The 18,301-nt window shown below is 38.0% G+C and overlaps 1 protein-coding gene across 2 annotated transcripts in view; it reads left to right on the plus strand.

Moving 5' to 3' along the window:
- Nucleotides 1-18,301, plus strand: part of LOC141404982 (semaphorin-2A-like) — a 439,686-nt gene that overhangs the window by 355,335 nt on the left and 66,050 nt on the right. Inside the window, exons 5-6 of one of the 2 annotated variants that reach the window (XM_073988869.1) lie at nucleotides 15,052-15,120; nucleotides 15,654-15,761. In XM_073988869.1, the coding sequence (XP_073844970.1) occupies nucleotides 15,052-15,120; nucleotides 15,654-15,761 (177 nt within the window). The remainder of the gene's footprint in view (nucleotides 1-15,051; nucleotides 15,121-15,653; nucleotides 15,762-18,301) is intronic. The other variant, XM_073988871.1, reaches the window with a different exon arrangement.

Below are 18,301 nucleotides of genomic sequence, written 5' to 3' on the forward strand. Positions count from 1 at the left end.
ACGACAACAAGAATAAGCTAACAAAAGCAACAGCAACAACAACAAGAATAATCAACTTCAACAACAGCTTTCAAGACATAGACAGCATTTTGTTTGAAAAGCAACAAACTTTGCTCTGTTTCTCTTTTGGAGCTTTTATCCATTGTTTATGTCTGTCTACCTGTCTCTTTGTCTGACTGTCAGGTTTGTTAGGACTCTGACTTTTTGCCAACATCCAGAAAAGTAGCAACGGTGTCTGGCAGTGTGTGTGTGTTGTTGTCGCCATTGTTGTTCTTGTTGCATAAAATAGGAAATAATAGGAAAAATTCGAATGCCTCCATGTGTTACCAACACAATCTCCACCACGACCACCACCCGATAGTACCAACAAATAGTGTGTTGCATCAATGAACAACAAACTGATATTGTGTTGTTAGTGCCGCTGTTGCCTTGCCATGTTGCCATGTAGTGAGTGTTACAAATGTTGTTGATGTCGTACCATATTTGTGTTGACTGCGTATAAAGAATGTTTTCACACGTGAAAGAATAACTAATGTATGCATTTTCCTCTATCTTGCACTCAACTTCTTGTTGTGTGTGTGTGTGCGTACATGGATTATATGAATGGATTATTAAAGTAGCTACAAAAGGAAAATTGGGAATATTTTAAAGGAAGGAATAATACATAGGCGTGTGATAGATATATGTATATGGGTTATAGTTGATATTGCTAGAGAACTATCACATACAACATATTACTATCCTATGCAATTTACAGAGGATTTCAATGTTGTACATCTACTAGTCCCTCAGAGTATAGTTTGAAAATAAACTATGAGCGAATTATCCTTAAATATATTTCAAGAATAAGACTCGGCTTATACATACATATGTTACCAGAACATACATATGCTACCAGAAGGGACAAGGGAGAGTTCTCTCATATCAATGAGTACACGCCGATTCATATTGGCTGAATGGTATGGGGCCTAGTTTTTACTCGGTATCGCCTAGTCCGAACGTCGCACAATGGTCCAGAATTCGATTTTCCTCGCCAAAAACCAATTTACCAAACTTAGATGAGGTTCCAATATGGACTCAATCGGTCTACTCCTTCGGATGAGTACAAAAAATTTCGGAAAACGTTCAGTTTAGGACCTGCTCTCGAATAGCTTTGATTTTTGTTGTAGCAACCTGTATTCACCGCCCCTCATACGACGGTATAAGTTTCATCAGGGGCAAGTCCATACTTCCTAAAAAAAGCCTGAAAGGTACAAAAAACCCCTATGAAACCGTGTATAATGGTTGGCTGCGCAAGATAACTCTCGAACGGATCTGCCGATTTGGTCCAAAATGTGGCCTTCGTAATTTTTTGTGCAAACTTAGTTTAAGTTCGTAAAAGAAGCATGTCGGTCCTCTCTTTAAGGTATCTCAAAAACGTTCGGAAAAATTGTGCGAACGATAACTCTTAATGGGAGTGACCGATTTGGTCCATACGTTACACATCCTAATACATCTACCAGATATAGATCAGGTTCGAATGTGGACAATATTTTTCCACTCCTTCGGGTACCTCCCACACAAAATTTTGGATGAATTCACTTTAAGACCTGCTCTCGAATCACTTTGATTTTTGTTGAAGCGACTTGCGTTTGCTGCCTCAATTAGGGCAGTAAAAGCTTTTTCAGGGGCAAGTCCACACTTCTGGATAAAACAGCCAGAAAATTGCAAAAAGAACCCCTATGGCACCATATGTAGTGGCTGGAGAGCTCGAACCGAATACTGCGTTAGTCCACACTTTGGATATTGTAATATTTCTTCGAATATTAGACGAAATTCGAAGGTGCTGCTTATAGGCCCACTGCTTCCAGTACCTCCCCCACAAAAGTTAGAAAATATTCGCTAAAATGGTACGCGCGATTTCTCATAGACGTAGCAACCGAGTTAGTCCAAACTATAACTATTGCCGAAACTTAGTTTATGTTCCAATTTGGGCCCTATCTGTCCAATCCAACATTTTTGTGTGGTTCGAGGATCGTTTGGACATTTTACCGAAGGTTTTCCTAGTGGCCTTGTTTACAGCGATATTATGTTTTTCGTAGGCTAGTGTGATAAAAAGTCCTATCTATCGATATCCCCGCAAATTTTTGAGCTTGTGAGAAATGTTCAATCCACACAAGCTGAGGGTTAGCCGACTGATACTTTTTTTACTTTTTTACCTTATTTCCATACCGTTTCCCATAAAAATTACACATTTTTTACACAAATGGACATTTTTTTTAAATATATGACTTTTTATTCGAGTTTTATGAAATTCCAAGGAGTATTTTTTAATTCTTAAAAAAAATTAATATTTGAAAAAGTTTTTTTTTTAATTTAAAAAAAAAATATTTTTTTTTGTATTTTTATAGTTTGTCTCTTGAGGTTTGGCCATTTTTAAAATATAGGTTGATATAATAAACAATAATTAAAAAAATGTTTTATTTGTAAATGCACTAAAAACTGGAAAATAATTTAGCATAAGCTATTACCTCCCGAGTTTCGGTATTGTGAATATCACACCAAAATGGCTGGCAATTAGTATTTGGGGCTAAAAAACTTTCTCCCAGAAATTGGTCAGCGCATCACCGCGTATTGCCATGCGACATTTGAAAATCTTTTTTGGATAGTTTGACAGTTTTTAGCCTAGACTTACTCAGGACAGTTTGTCGTAAGACCATGTTATGTGTTGTTTACAGTGACTTGAAAAAATCACTTTGTAAAAAAATGGAATTTACTTGTGAACATTTTCGTCCAAGAATTTTTCAAAAAATTTTGACGTAGATAATCACCTCAAGAGTGTATCGATCAAATTAAATCTTTGTATGTCGATAAAGGACCATCCTATAGGACTATTAAAAACTGGTTTAATGAATTCAACCGTGGTCGGCACTCACCAAAAAGCGAAGGTCGCCCAAATTCGGTCGTTTTGTCAGAAAAAAATATGCCGTGCATGAATGGATAATACGAGATCGCCAAATTAAATACGAGATCGCCAAAATGAGATAAATGCCCAAGGATTTCTTCCACCAACTAACATTTGATATTGCATAAACATCTGGCAGCAAAAATGGGGTTTTCTCGTTAGACCTAGCAAAATTGGACAAAGGTTCCTGTGAATTGCTTCAAAGAAATTGAGCATAAAATTGATCGCGGTGCTTCAACCGGCATTTATAAGATCGCCACAGACGACGAATCTAGGATCTATGCTTAGGAGCCTGAAACAAAGCAGGAATCGGCCGTTTTGGTCTTCGAAAGCAAGCCAAATCACACGAATGTTGTTTATGTAAGAAGAACTTTGAAGCAAAAGTAGCATGTTTCTTCAGAAAAACAGACTGTGTGGCAACTATACGACTTGAGAAATATAGGACGGTCAACACTGAGTGGTACACTATAATTTGTTTGCCTGAAGTTTCCTGAGAAGTTCGAAAGATGAACAAGAGAAGGCAAATAATTCTGCATCACGACAATGTGGGCTCTCACACATCAGTTCGAATCAGCGCCTATTTGATAGGAAAAAACGTGGAATTTATGGGTCATCCGTCGTACAGCCCTGACTTGGGAACCAATAACTTCATATAATTCCAGCACATCAAGAAAAAAAGGCGTTTTCAACGATTTTTTTGCCTGAAGATGCTGTAAAAGCATTCAAAACCCATATTTTGGAGGTGTCTCAATCGGAGTGGAAAAAGTGCTTCGCCAATAAGTTTGAGTGCAGGAAAAAGTCTATAAATCATGCTGGAGACTACTTAAGAAAACAATAAAATCGTTTGTGATGGTAAATATTCGCGTTTCCATTGTTAGGCCAGATAGTTATGGTTCAGGCCTCGTATAGCCCCCTTACAACGGTACGCACAATTTTCGGTTTTAGGCTTATTTTCACACTGAAATGGCTGAAGTTTTGGTATTTTGTCGTCTTTGGGCTACAAAACATTCTTCTACAAATGTGTCAGTAAAGGCCCATGTTTTGATATAGACCCCATAGAACGATACCTTCCGATATTCAGTGCTTTGAAGGTATTAGGCTTATTTAGTCTTACTTTCACCCTAAAATGGCTGAAGTTTTGGTATATTGTCGTCTTTGGGGCTACAAAACATTCTCCTAGAAATGTGCCAGTATAGGCCCATGTTTTGATATAGCCCCCATAGAACGGTACCTTCCGATATTCAGTGTTTTGAAGGTATTAGCCTCATTATCACAACGAAGTGGCTGTTATTCGTTATTTAATCATCCTTGGGCTACAAAACTTTCTCGCAGATATTTTGCAGTACATCCCCTCGTTTTGATAGCCCCCCATAGAACAGTACCGAAAGTCGAGAGGTATTCTTTAAACCTCGAGGAGGTTTTGATCCTCATTATCACACCGAAATACTTAAAAAAATATTATTTAGTTACCTTTGACGCTACAAAAATTTCTCCCTGCAAATTTGTCGATACAGGACCCCGTTTTTATATGGCACCCATAGAACGATACCTTCCGATTTCCGGTATTTTGAAGGTTTTGAAACATATTTCCACACCAAAATGGCAGTTATTCGGTATTTAATCTTCATTGGGCTACAAAACTCTCTCCCAGAAATTTGTCAGTACGGGTCCACGTTTTGACATACCTCCCGATTTTCATTGTTTTGATCCCCATTTTCACACCAAAATGGTATTTAATTTTCCTTGGGCTACAAAACTTTCTCGCTGAAATTTTTCAGTACAGGTCCTCGTTTTGATATTGCCCCCATAGAACGGTACCTCTCGATTTTGGGTATTTTGAAGGTTTTGATCCTCATCTTTGGGGGCTACGAAATTTTCCCTAGAAATTTGTCGGTACAGATACGCGTTCTGAAATAGCCCGCATAGAACCTGCCTCCCGATTTCCCGTATTTTAAAGGTTTAAGCGTCATTATAATACCAAAGTTGCTGAAATTAAATAATTAGTCATCTTTAGGGGCTACAAAATTTTCCCCCAGAAATTTGTCGGTACAGGTCCATATTTTGATATAGCCCCACGATTTTCTTTTTTTTTTAAGGTTCAGAGCCTCATGGGTGAAATTTGGTACTTGGTCTTGGACCACAAAACGTTTCCCCAGAAATTTGTCGGTACAAGTTCACGTTTAGATATAGCCCCCACAGATCCGTATCTCCCGATGTTCGGACTCTATCGGTCCACTCCTTCGGGTACCTCCCACAAAAAATTTCGGAAGAGTTCAGTTTAGGAGCTGCTCTAGAATCGCTTTGATTTTTGTTCTAACTAATTGTATTCACTGCCCCCCATACTCCTTCAAGTACCTCCCACACAAAAGTTCAAAAATGTTCGGACAAATTGTGCGCACGATATTTCTTGAAGGGAGTGACCTTTTTGGTCCATACTTTACACTTCCTAATATATCTACCAGATATAGATCAGGTTCGAATATGGCCTATATTTGTCCACTACTTCGGGTACCTCCCACACAAAATTTCCCATAAGTTCACTTTAAGATCTGCTTTCGAATCACTTTGATTTTTGTTGAAGCAACTTGCATTCGCTGTCTCCATTACTACGGTAAAAGTGTTTTCAGGGGCAAGTCCGTACTTCGTGAGAAAATAGCCCGAAGGTGTAAAAAACCCCTATGGCACCATATATAGTGGTTGGAGAGCACGATAACTCTCGAACAGATCAACAGTTTCAGTTCGAAGATGGGCAATACTGGTCCACAAATGCCACTAAAATTGTATGCACGATATTTCTTAAACGGGGCAACCAATTTGGTCCAAACATTGGATCTCCTAATATTTTGTTCAAATTTAGTTTAACTTCTAAAATGGTCCTTTGGGGTACCTCCCCCACAACAGTTCAACATTTGTGTCTAAGTGCAGTTTAGTGTCTGTTTGTTGATCCTTTGGAAATGTATACCGATGCTGTTCGTTGTGGCCTGTTTACAGCGATATTATGTTTTCCGCGGACAAGTCCAGGCATATTGGTCCAAAAGTTATACGATCACTGAAATGACTAGTGGGTGCGATATCTATCTAAAATATATGACTCCCAAAAAAAAGATTCACTTCAATTTATGTACCTCCTCCGCAACTTTTTTGAACTCTAATCCTAATCCACATTTTTGTCGGCAAGTCCAATGTCCAAAATGGGAAACAAAATTCTGAAAAGACCCTAAATATATTCGATCTGTCCAAAGATGATAGTTTCAATTCACATAGCCTGATGGTATATCTCTGTCGGCAAAGCCGACTGATACTTTTTTACTTGTTTTACAAAATTTTGCCTCAGAGTATTTAACAGTGATTCTCCTTAGGAAATAAACTAAACCCCCATTAGGATGTATAAAGCAAAATAAAGCGGTTACCAAAATAAATTCCAACAAAAAACAAAAACATAACGAACCGAGAAAACTTCTGTAATTTAAAATGTAAAGAGTATTACGTGATTAAATGTCGGTGGCGTCAATATTGATTCTGTCCCTTTTGTAGAAACGATTTTAACTCCAATTCTTTTCTATTTCACGTGGAACTGTATCAATTTAACATTGAGTTCTGTACCTTTTATTGTTAATATTGAGAAGAGAAAAGATGTCTTTGGAATTTTCAATTTATTTAAATGCTCAAATAACCTCTTAAGCTTACGCCCCATCCATTCCCCTTAAATATTTCCAATCCTCCCCCCTCCCCAAACTGTCCAACACCATAAACACCTGTATACCAGTTTTTCTTGTGAAATACCTATAAAGGCTACTTGAGAAAGATTAAAAATCATACGACTCCAAAAATAAAATAGAGTGGGTAAGAGGATTGTAGCGATATTCGTTTACTATTGGTATTCCCTTCAAAAAAATATATTGGTGATAAATACCATTGAATGCCCACTTGTCCGTAAACCAAACACCTATTTGCTTTTAAACTCCAAGGTTAAAAAAGTAACTGGAGAGGGAGTAGGATTTTTGTTTCGTTTTTTTTTTTTTGTGAAAAACACCCAGCCAATACTGCCGTCACAATCGACAAAAGTTTATCGTGTGATAGCAACAATAGATTCAGCATACAATTTTCAGTCATTTAAAATTGGTGGTGCGAAGAAGGAAGCAAGCAGTTGATAACAGTTCTAGTGCAAACATTTAGAAATGACATTTTTACAGTTTAGTCACGTTACGCATTTGTTTATTTAATTCGATTTGTTGTACGCGCGGCAAACATTTTTCCATGCAACAGCAACAGGAATGGCGGCGTCGAACAGCAACAACGGCAACATGTCAAAGCATTTCATATTGAGAACCATTTAAATAAAGAAGCGGCCAAATAAAGAAAAGAAAAAGCGAAACTGAAATGGAACAACGCAAAATTCCATAACAAAGACGATGACTAGGTTATTTTTTGGGGGGTGCTTAGAAGCTTTTGCCAAATCTGCTTACGCTTCTTCTGCTTGTGTATGGCAGGAAGAAAGAATGTGGTTCAGCCTTTAGCTAGAGTTGCCTAAAGTTTTCTTGAACACAGAAGAAAGAAACAAGTACTGGCAATACTTGTACCCGATGATGGGTGTGATTTTGTTTTCGCCATAGAATTTGCTGTTTGCTTCTAATGGAATTGAGCGCTGTGCGGCTGCCGTCCTGCTGCTATGTGAGTTTCTTAAAAATGAAAAATAATAATAGCATTTAAATTTTTGCACGTTTTTCCATTTGAAATATTTATGAAAAGAAAATTGATTTTGTTTTCGTCGTTGTCTCATACTTCGTTTCCTTCTCCATTGTTGTGTTGTGGAAAAAGCGATATTATTTAATATTGCTGTTATAAAAATAAATTTGTATGGGAATTTTTCTATTTAAGCTTGAAAATTGAAAACAAATTTCATTAAGATTTTCTTTTTTCAAATGGGCAATTATAACACGACAGTGAATTTTATTGTAATTTTGGAATGTTTAGGAGGAATATTGAATAGGTGCTATAAGTGAATGTATGTGTCATTTAAACTTCGTCATAATAAAAAGTCGTACATAAAAACTGGGACTTTAAAATAGATTATGTGGTACCAAAAAAATTTTAACATACATATCAAATGGGTCACGTGGAGGCTTTTCGAATATCCTAAGTGCAGCAAGATACCATTTCGAATTCAATAATGAAACCTCAAAAGTGTATAAGGTATAGAACAACACTACTTTTCAAAAAATGTGAATGACTGAAGTATTCAAGATATTCTAGAACTTGTAAACGAGTACCCATTTCAAAATGCTTCAAAATTTTTTCCAGGTTCCATAAAAGCGAAATGAGCGAATGAGAAGGTATTTTTATACACAAATAAATATCTGAATTGACTCAAAATGCCCTCCGAAACAAAGGTCCATGCGGAATTATTTGAGCCTATACCTTCAGAATTCTTGAAAAATCTTGGACCTATATTATGAAATTTTGCTTCCAAGGAGGTTTTTCACGTATCAAGGAGAGATAATTTTGCATAACATCTTGAACGATACCAAGGTACGGTCCTGACCGACTTTAACATGCTGAATCTCAGTACCTATCTTGGTCTCGCTTTCATGTCAAGTAGACACTGACCTAGCATGATGTCACCTGGGGAACTGTCTCGTGAGCTAACATGCGCCGCACATCACTTAGAACGGTAAACACTTGCGTTAGGCATGGGCTCAGAGAGCCATACATATAAAAAAATCTAGCGTTAACTTCAGACTCTTAATACCCAAATAATATTCTGAACTAAAATATAATAATTAGTTTTCTTTCTGTTACTAAAGCATCTATGACCATAATTTTGGCTGGGGAAGTTCACAGCAAACACAAGAAATACCTGAAACCGGCTGTTACTGTTATATTGGGGGCCATATAAAAAGGTGGACCTATGTCCGCTCTTATTTGAAGTTGTTTGATCATTTGGAACCCTAAATACGAAGTTGCATGCAATTTGAGCCGATATGTCGATACATACTTCATAATGTCTGAAATTGGATGGAACCGTGATATGCGGGTTATTCCAAAAGCTGCACCTATATCCACTATTTGTGATAGAGAAGTTTTTTTCTGACCTGTAGGAACTCAATGTAACAAATTAAAGCTAATTCGGTCACAAAATGCAGCTAAAAACTCCAAAATACCGGAAATCGGATGGTAACGGCAAATGGGGGCTATTCCACAATTTTTATACCCTGCACCATATGGAGGGTATAATTAAATTTGTCATTCCGTTTGTAACACATCGAACTATTCGTCGGAGACCCTATAAAGTATATATATTATCGATCAGCATAAAATTCTATGTCGATTTAACCATGTCCGTCTGTCTGTCCGTCCGTCTGTCTGTTGAAATCAAGATACAGCTGGCAATTTTAAAGATAGAGAGTCAATATTTGGTACAGAAGTTTTTACTACTTGCAGGATGGTTGGTATTGAAAATGGGATATATCATTCCACGTTTTGATATAGCTCCCATAGAACCGTACCTCCCGATTTTCGGTATTTTTAAGGTTTTAGCTTTATTATCCTACCAAAATGGCAGAAATTTGGCACGTAGTCTTCTTTAGGGGTATAAAACTTTCCCCCAGAATTTTGTTGGTACAAGTCTACGTCTTTCTAAAGCCCCCATAGAACGGTACCTCCCGATTTTCGGTATTTTGAAGGTTTTAGCTTTATTATCACACCGAAATGGCTGAAATTTGGTGCTTAGTCTACGCTGGTGGTATAAAACTTTTCCCCAGAACTTTGTCCGTATCGGTCCATGCTTTCATATAGCCCCCATAGAACGGTGCCTCCCGATTTTCGGTATTTTGAAGGTTGTGGCCTCCATATTCCACCGAAATGGCTGAAATTTTGTATTTTGACTTGTTGGGGGTACTCAAACTTCCCCTTTAAATTTGTCGGAATAGGTACACGCCTTCATATAGCCCCCATGGAAAGGTACGTCCCGATTTTCGGTATTTTGAAGGTTGTGGTTTCAATATTCCACCAAAATGGCTGAAATTTGGTATTTAGTCTTCAATGTGATATAAAACTGTTCGCCAGAAATTTGTCTGCACAGGTCCACAATTTCATATTGCCCCATTTCCGACTAAAATTCTTCGGTATAGGACCACGTTTCGATATAGTCCCCTTAGAACGGTACCTCCTGATTTTCGTAATACTAAAGATTGTGACGTCAATATCCAACCGAAATGGCTGAAATTCGTTATTTTGTCTTCCAAGAGTTATAAAATATTCCAGAAGAGTATTATCAGTATAGATCCACGTCTTCCTATATCCTTATAGAAGCGTACTTCTTGATTTTTGGTATTTTTTAAGTTTTAGCCACGTTTTCTTACCGAAATATAGGAAATTTGGTATTTAGTTTTCTTTGAGTCTAAAAACTTTCCGTGAGAAATTTGTCGGTATAGATCGACGTTTTGAAATAGACCCCATAGAACGGTGCCTCACATTGTTTTACCGAAATTGCTGAAATTTAGTATTAAGTCTTCTTCATACACGAAAGGAAACTAATTATTCCATTTTTCTTCAATACAACTTGTGGTGGAGGGTATTACAAGTTCGGCCCGGCCGAACTTAACGCCGTTCTTACTTGATTATGGAGAAATGGTTAATTTGGACAGAACATGTTACTAAAACTTCCGAAGGCTGAATATGAAAGCTATACCAAAACTTGGGCCAACATAGCCTATCTTTGAACTGAACCTGTCTGCAAACTGCAGACGCATCTGAGCAACATTTTAGCGTCATATCTAAATTTGTCTGGATGCTAAAGTGATTGCCAGATGGACGGACGGACGGCCATGCATATAAATACATAGAATAAAATTTTATGAACCTTGATCAGAGAATTTCCACCTGAAATATTCGGAATCATACCAAAGATATATTTTACGAGCTTCGAAAAACCATGTGACCGTAGTCCTACCCAAGATATTAAAAAAATTCTAGGTTATTTTAATCCCAAAATTAGAAAAACTCCCCAGTATACCAAAAATTGTGGGGCACCCTTATACGGAGGCTATACCAAAACATGAATCTAGGTTAACAATTTTTGGAGGAGAAGTTTTGTGACCACTGAACACCTCAAGTGTCAAATTACTCCTAGTTCGGTTAAAATTTTTAGATAAAATCCTCGAAATAACGAATATCGGGGGGGTACCATTATATGTGGGCTATTCCAAAACATGGACCTATATTCACGTTTTTTTGGTGGTGAAATTTCGGGACCCCTGAGAACCTCAAATGTCCAATTACAACTAGTTCGGTCAAATAATCTAGCTCAAAAGCCCCGAAATACCTTAAATCGGAAGGTTCCGTTATATGGATGCTACTCCAAAACGTTGACCTACCTATCTTAATAATTTTTGTAGAGACGTTTTTTGGTTATTTGGATTATCAAATGTCAAGTTTCAACTAATTCGCTCAGGAAATATAGCTAAAAGCCCTAAAATGCCATAAATCGGGAGGTGTCGTTATATGCGAATTTTTAGTGGTGAAGTTTGTTGGTCATTCGGAATCTAAAATGTCAAATTTCCGTCAACAAATATATCTAAAATACCTTAAATCTGCAGGTACCGTTATATGGGGCCTACACCATATAACGGTGCCTCTTGAAACTCCAAGTGCCAAATTGGAGCCAATTTTGGCGCATCGAATTGGAGTTGCTGAACGTATACATCCCGCCGAGAAATAGCTGTATCTCAGATTACGTGCCTAACATTAGCCCGCTTTTGGAAGGTCATAATCGCCTGGTCTAGGGGGACTTTAATGCGCATCATGAGATGTGGCATTCGGCCCTCGGAAACTACCAGAGAGGTACAACGCTGGCTGAGCAGATTAACAGCTCTACGTTTTGCACGGCCAATGAGGACGGTCCTACCAGAATTAGAGGAGAGTGTCACAGCTCGCCAGACATGACCATCGTGTCACCTGGTCTGACAACTGACGTTACTTGGCAACCCGTCATTTCCCTTGGATCAGACCATCTCCCCATAATTGTCTCCATTAGCAGACCACCAGATTTCATTATCTCTGAAAGCCGCACATTCGTCAATCATAAGAAAACTGATTGGCCGGGTTTCAGAGAGTTCACCAATCACCGCTTTAGAGCACTGCCCAATTCTTCTAATGTTCGGGTAGCGGAATGGACGTTCCGAGACATCATCACTGCTGCAGCCGCTCGCCATATCCCTGCTGCTTGAATACCCGAAGTAAGAACAAACTTTCCAGCAGAGGCGACGGGATTAGCAAATGAGCGTGCTGAGCTTCGTCGAACTAACCCCAATGACCCCAGAGTCAAGGAGCTGACACTGGAAGTTAACAGGCTGGTCGGCGAGCATAAGCGGATCAAGTGTTTAAATCATCTGAAGAGTTGCAACCTTGGTGGCGGTATAGTTGAATTGTGGGCAACGGTTAAGTCAATCTCGAATCCTGGAAGAAGGGAAGATATGACCTCAGTCACGTTTTGGCGACGTTACGTTGATTGGCCCGAAGAGATGCGCAAGTTATTTCAATCGACAGTTTGTCGAGCACCCGAAAGTTACAGGGCGAAGAGAAGAGTATTACGTCGCATCAGATCTCTTCCTGCTGAGGAGGAACCACCACAGTTTACAATGGATGATGTTGTCAATGCCATCAGGAACGCTAAATCATCCAAAGCGTTGGGCCCTGATAGAATTTCCATGGTAACGCTGAAGCAGCTGGATGAGCCGGGAGTGAAGTAACTCAATAAAGTTCTCAACTTGTCGCTATTGTTCCCGAAGTCTGGAAAATGGGCAGGGCGGTCCCACTACGGAAGCCCGGCAAGGATGCCAGCAAAAGTGAATCGTACAGGCCGATTTCGATTTTGTCGCCCGTAGCAAAGACCCTTGAGATCTTAGTCCTCCCCAGTATCAGAAATAGCTATCAAGTTGCCGATCATCAGCATGGATTCCGTAAGCAGCACAGCACGACAACTGCGCTGCACGCCATTACCACACATATTTGTCAAGGACTCAACCAGAGACGACCGTGCGATAGAACAGTGATGGTGGCGGGTGACTTATTAAAAGCCTTTGATACAGTCAGGCACTCCAGGCCCGGCTAGGCCCGACACATTCAGGCATATTAGGAAGGATATTCATGCTCTAGAGACGGAGATCCAATAATATAGGAGAGAACCCCTAGATCAACAGGCATATAAAGCAGGTTTAAATAGTATTCACACGGATGCAGTTGCTAAGGCCATAAGCAAATATAGTGTGAATAAAGTCCTCGAAATACATCCAAAATCTGTCGCAGGTGAAGAGCGTCAGCTGCCACGACAAACTAGAGTAGCGTTGGCTCAACTACGCTCTTGATATTGCAGTCGCCTATATTCGTATTGGGCGGAAATCGACCGCGCCGTGCAAGCCATCTGCCCAGTATGTGGCATGGGCCCGCACGACACAAAACACCTTTTCAACTGCCGAGACAAACCTACTCATCTAACTCCAGTGGATCTGTGGTTACATCCCATCGAAGCAACCACTTTCTTGGAACTGGAGGTAGAACCAGAGCCAGATTGAACAGAAGAACGAACATACAAACATAATAATAAACACTGTTACAACAACAACAACAATGGAATTGGAGCTTGGAACCCAATAATTTCATTTGATTCCCGCACATCAAGAAAAAAGCCGTGGTCGATGCGTTCAGAAACCATGTTTTGTCTCAATCGGAGTGGAAAATGTTCTTCAATAATTGGCTAGAGCGCATGAAAAATTGCTGGAGAATATTTTGAAAACCAATAAAACCATTTTTTTTGATGATAAATATTCGCGTTTTAATTATTAAGCCAGAAACTTTTATAGTTCCCATCGCATAGGGGCTCTTTTGTTAATATGATGGCATGCAGAATATTGTGTGAACAACTAAAGCCTATGGTCAATGAAATAATTGGGCCTTAACAAGGCAACTCTGAGACTGACTAATCCAAAATTGACCAGATATTTACATTACGACAAATCCAGACGTAATCCCTACTACTTTATGGATATTTTGTCAGACGTTTTATGTAATATTCGTTGGAGCATCTTCATCATTTTCTTAACATAACCAAGACAACCTGATCTCTATAACATGGGACTCGAAATTAAGCATTCAGTGTTCGAGGTATTTTAACATTGTACGATGGTGTATCATGGCAATCCGTCTTATTTAAATCCAAAAAGTGTCTTAAATTTCAATCATGCAATATCTCTGTTTCATCCTGAATCCATAGAACAATTAACATAACTTTGGTAACGATTGAATTCAAACCCGAAAACCCATTGTCTGTTTCATGACAAAACAAGAGTGCGGCAAATGGAACTTTCAATTGCAATACAATCATCTGTGTTTTTTTTCGATTTGAAACTTTTCATTTAAAAATCAATAAAAATTTTTCCCACACATATGATGGAAGTTGGCAAAAAGGAAGAAGGCAAATTGAAAGACGACGAAACTAAGAAAAAAAAAAAAACAAATGGCACCGTAAAAGCTGGTGCAATTTTTCAACTTAAACAAATAGCAGACTTACAATTTTACTCCTTGAATGTATGAATGTATGTACGTGTTTGTTGAAGTGTATGCATGAGTGTAACACTTGACCAAGTGTTCGTGGAAAGTGAGCGAATGGGCGAGTGTGGTCCTTTCACTCTGCAAGCGTTATATGCGTAAAGGTTTGAAGCAATGTGTCTTCAATAGATGTGTAAATAACGATGGTGTGTATGTGTGAATAAACTTGAACCGGAAACTGTTTGACATGTTCACCATTTAACGTTGCCTTTCCTTTGGGGTCATTCGTATGTTGTTGTTCAATGGATAGTTTTTCTTTCAGATTCTTGAATTTTTGTAGTTGTTGTTTTTCCTTTGCTATATAACTGTTGTGTTTGTTTAATGTACGGTTTCCTTTGATAGACATGGACAAGAATACTGGTATACGTATGTATATACTACGCTTACGGTTAGTTGTGCAAGGACATGGACAGGGCAAACCTTTAAGAGATGAGATGAAGTGCTATAGAGATAAAAATTGTTATAACATTATTAAATTTCCTTTAATTTTTTCTATTTTGCAGCGTGATGTGCTTATACTAGAACCCTCAGGTTCCGACATACTTAGCTGTGTGTCCAAAGGAAAACAAGAGGTAAGCCTATTTTCTTAAAAAACAAAACCTTATCTTTTGTTGACCCCCCAACCTAAAGGGAGATAATAAAGAATTAAATTAATACCCCTCTCAAAAAGATATTTTTTGGCTTTGCAATAAACAAAGAAACGAAAAATCATAATAAATATTTTGGAATTAAGTTTTCAAAATTTAACAAAATTAGGATCCCCAACTAATGGATGCGTCTTCTTTTTCTCTCTCTTTGTCATCCCCCCTGTGTACGCACACACACACATATTTCTATCAACAATATATTTCCGTTACCTTAATTTCTGGAATATTGTTTTTTCTTCCAATTTACCATTCTTTCGCTCATTTCCTCCTATGGTTTCCCTTTTATAAATTATAAACTTAAATTTTCAATTCCTTTTTTTTTGTTTTATTTCCTTTTTCTCCCTTTTCTACTTATATTTTGTTGTATCTTTTGGTTACTGTTTCGGTTTTTCTCTACTTTGTGTTTTTTTCATTTTTGTTTTTCTTTACGCGTACGTGCCTACTGAATTGCTTTGAAGAAGGTGGAATGCCGTAATCACATACGCGTTATACAACCCATGGACTCGGGGACACGTCTATATGTTTGCGGAACAAACGCCCACAATCCCAAAGACTACGTGATAAATGTAAGTATATATATTTGAAATACAAGAACAGCAATAACAACTTGGAGGTAATTGTTGTAGCACTAAACTACAGCAAAATCTACCAAAATACTTACAATACCCTCCTAACTCACTGCGTTTGGCATTAAGTGTAATAGCAGCAGTAGAGAAAAATAGTGAAACACACACACACACCTACATACATATTTGCAAAATTGTGCAGCAAACCATGACCCTCTAAAAGGGACATGGAAACCAACCATAGGACCACCAACAACATCATCATCATCACAATTCTCATACAATCCAGGCATTTAGCTAAAGTGTATGTATTTAGGAAACATAACACCATAATATAAACTTCTGCGTTTACTTTACTGTTTCTAGGAGGCTTTGTGTTGTAGGACAAGGTAAAATAAAAATACCAAAAAAAATAAATGCGTGTGTCTGGCATTTTATTTCCCAGATCTTTAAGTTGAGTACTTTCAGAGTATGCCTGACATAAAATGGGATTATTTTCTGAGGTAAACAAACATTTTTCAAACGATTAGACCGGTTCGCCGCAGAGCAAAAAAAAAAAGTGACAGAAATGGTAAATCTGCTTATTTTCTTTTGGGGTCAGCTTGTTAGTGTTTTAAGGGAAATATGCAACAATTTTATTAAGATACCACTCATTAGTCTAGCTTGACTCTCTTCTTAAAAGCATTTTGATGTTGTCTGTCAAATGATGGCACACAGAAAGAAGAAATAGGTTAATTTAAGTGTTTTTTCCTTCTTCTTTTTCTTTTGAGTTGATATAAATTTCTAAGCTGACTCTGATTAATATGCCTTTTGAAAGAAAGTAATATATAAAATAATGCAAAGTTACAATTTCTGCTCTCTAATCGGATTACTAAGAAAATTGTAATGGTATGCAATTTTTGTGAAATTTAAATTCAAATACCAATGAAGTGTCTGTCTACCATTTTTATAATGGTCGTAAGTGAGTTTCCTTTTTTAACATATTTCTTTCTACTGTGCAATATTAAAGTGGTTGGTTGTCGCCACAACTTTAACGCATAATTCAACGGTGACAGCAAAATATTCCTTCAATTTTCAAGGTCCGTTAAAAAAAGAAACTGTAGAAAAAAGACAAGTAAGAACGGCGTTAAGTTCAGCCGGGCCGAACTTGTTATACCCTCCACCACAAGTTGTATTGAAGTAAAATGGAATAATTAGTTTCCTTTCGTGTATGAAGAAGACTTAATACTACATTTCAGCAATTTCGGTAAAACAATGTGAGGCACCATTCTATGGGGGCTATTTCAAAACGTCGATCTATACCCACAAATTTCTGACGGAAAGTTTTTAGGCTCAAAGAAGACTAAATACCAAATTTCCTATATTTCGGTAAGAGAATGTGGCTAAAACTTAAAAAATACCAAAAATCAAGAAGTACGCTTCTATAAGGATATAGGAAGACGTGGATCTATACTGATAATACTCTTCTGGAATATTTTATAACTCTTGGAAGACGAAATAACGAATTTCAGCCATTTCGGTTGGATATTGACGTCACAATCTTTAGTATTACGAAAATCGGGAGGTACCGTTCTATGGGGGATATAGCGAAACGTGGACCTATACCGACGAATTTTAGTCAGAAATGGGGCAATATGAAAGCATGGACCTGTGCAGACACATTTCTGGCGAACAGTTTTATATCACATTGAAGACTAAATACCAAATTTCAGCCATTTTGGTGGAATATTGAAGACACAACCTTCAAAATACGAAAAATCGGGAGGTACCTTTCCATGAGGGCTCTATGAAGGCGTGAACCTATACCGACAAATTTAAAGGGGAAGTTTGAGTACTACCAACGATGTCTAAATACCAAATTTCAGCCATTTCGGTGAAATATTGAGGCCACAACGTTCAAAATACCTAAAATCGGGAGGTACCGTTCTATGGGGGCTATATGAAGGCATGGACCGATACCGATAAAGTTCTGGGGGAAGTTTTATACCACCAACGTAGACTAATTACCAAATTTCAGCCATTTTGGTGTGATAATGAAGCTAAAACCTTCAAAATACCGAAAATCGGGAGGTACCGTTCTATGGGGGCTATATGAAGGTGTGGACCGATACCGACAAAATTCTGGGGGAAAGTTTTACACCCCTAAAGAAGATTACGTACCAAATTTTAGCCCTTTTTGGTAGGATAATGCAGCTAAAACCTTAAAAATACCGAAAATCGGGAGGTACCGTTCTATGGGGGCTATATCAAAACGTGGACCGATATATGCCATTTTCAATACCAACCATCCTGCAAGTAATAAAAACTTCTGTACCAAATTTTGACTCTCTATCTCTAAAGATGCGACCTGTATCTTGATTTCAACAGACGGACAGACGGACATGGTCAAATCGACATAGAATTTTATGCCGTCGTCTTCGACGAATATTTCGATGTGTTACAAACCTCAAGAAAATGCAGCGTTATAGTACTTTTGGACCCCCTTTACAAGTCTTAAAAATTAACTGTTATGGTCCTCTTGGGACACTCGTTAATCGTCT

The sequence above is a fragment of the Musca autumnalis genome, unplaced genomic scaffold (assembly GCF_047663935.1).
Source record: "Musca autumnalis isolate F117 unplaced genomic scaffold, ASM4766393v1 scaffold_5, whole genome shotgun sequence".
Classification (NCBI taxonomy): domain Eukaryota; kingdom Metazoa; phylum Arthropoda; class Insecta; order Diptera; family Muscidae; genus Musca; species Musca autumnalis.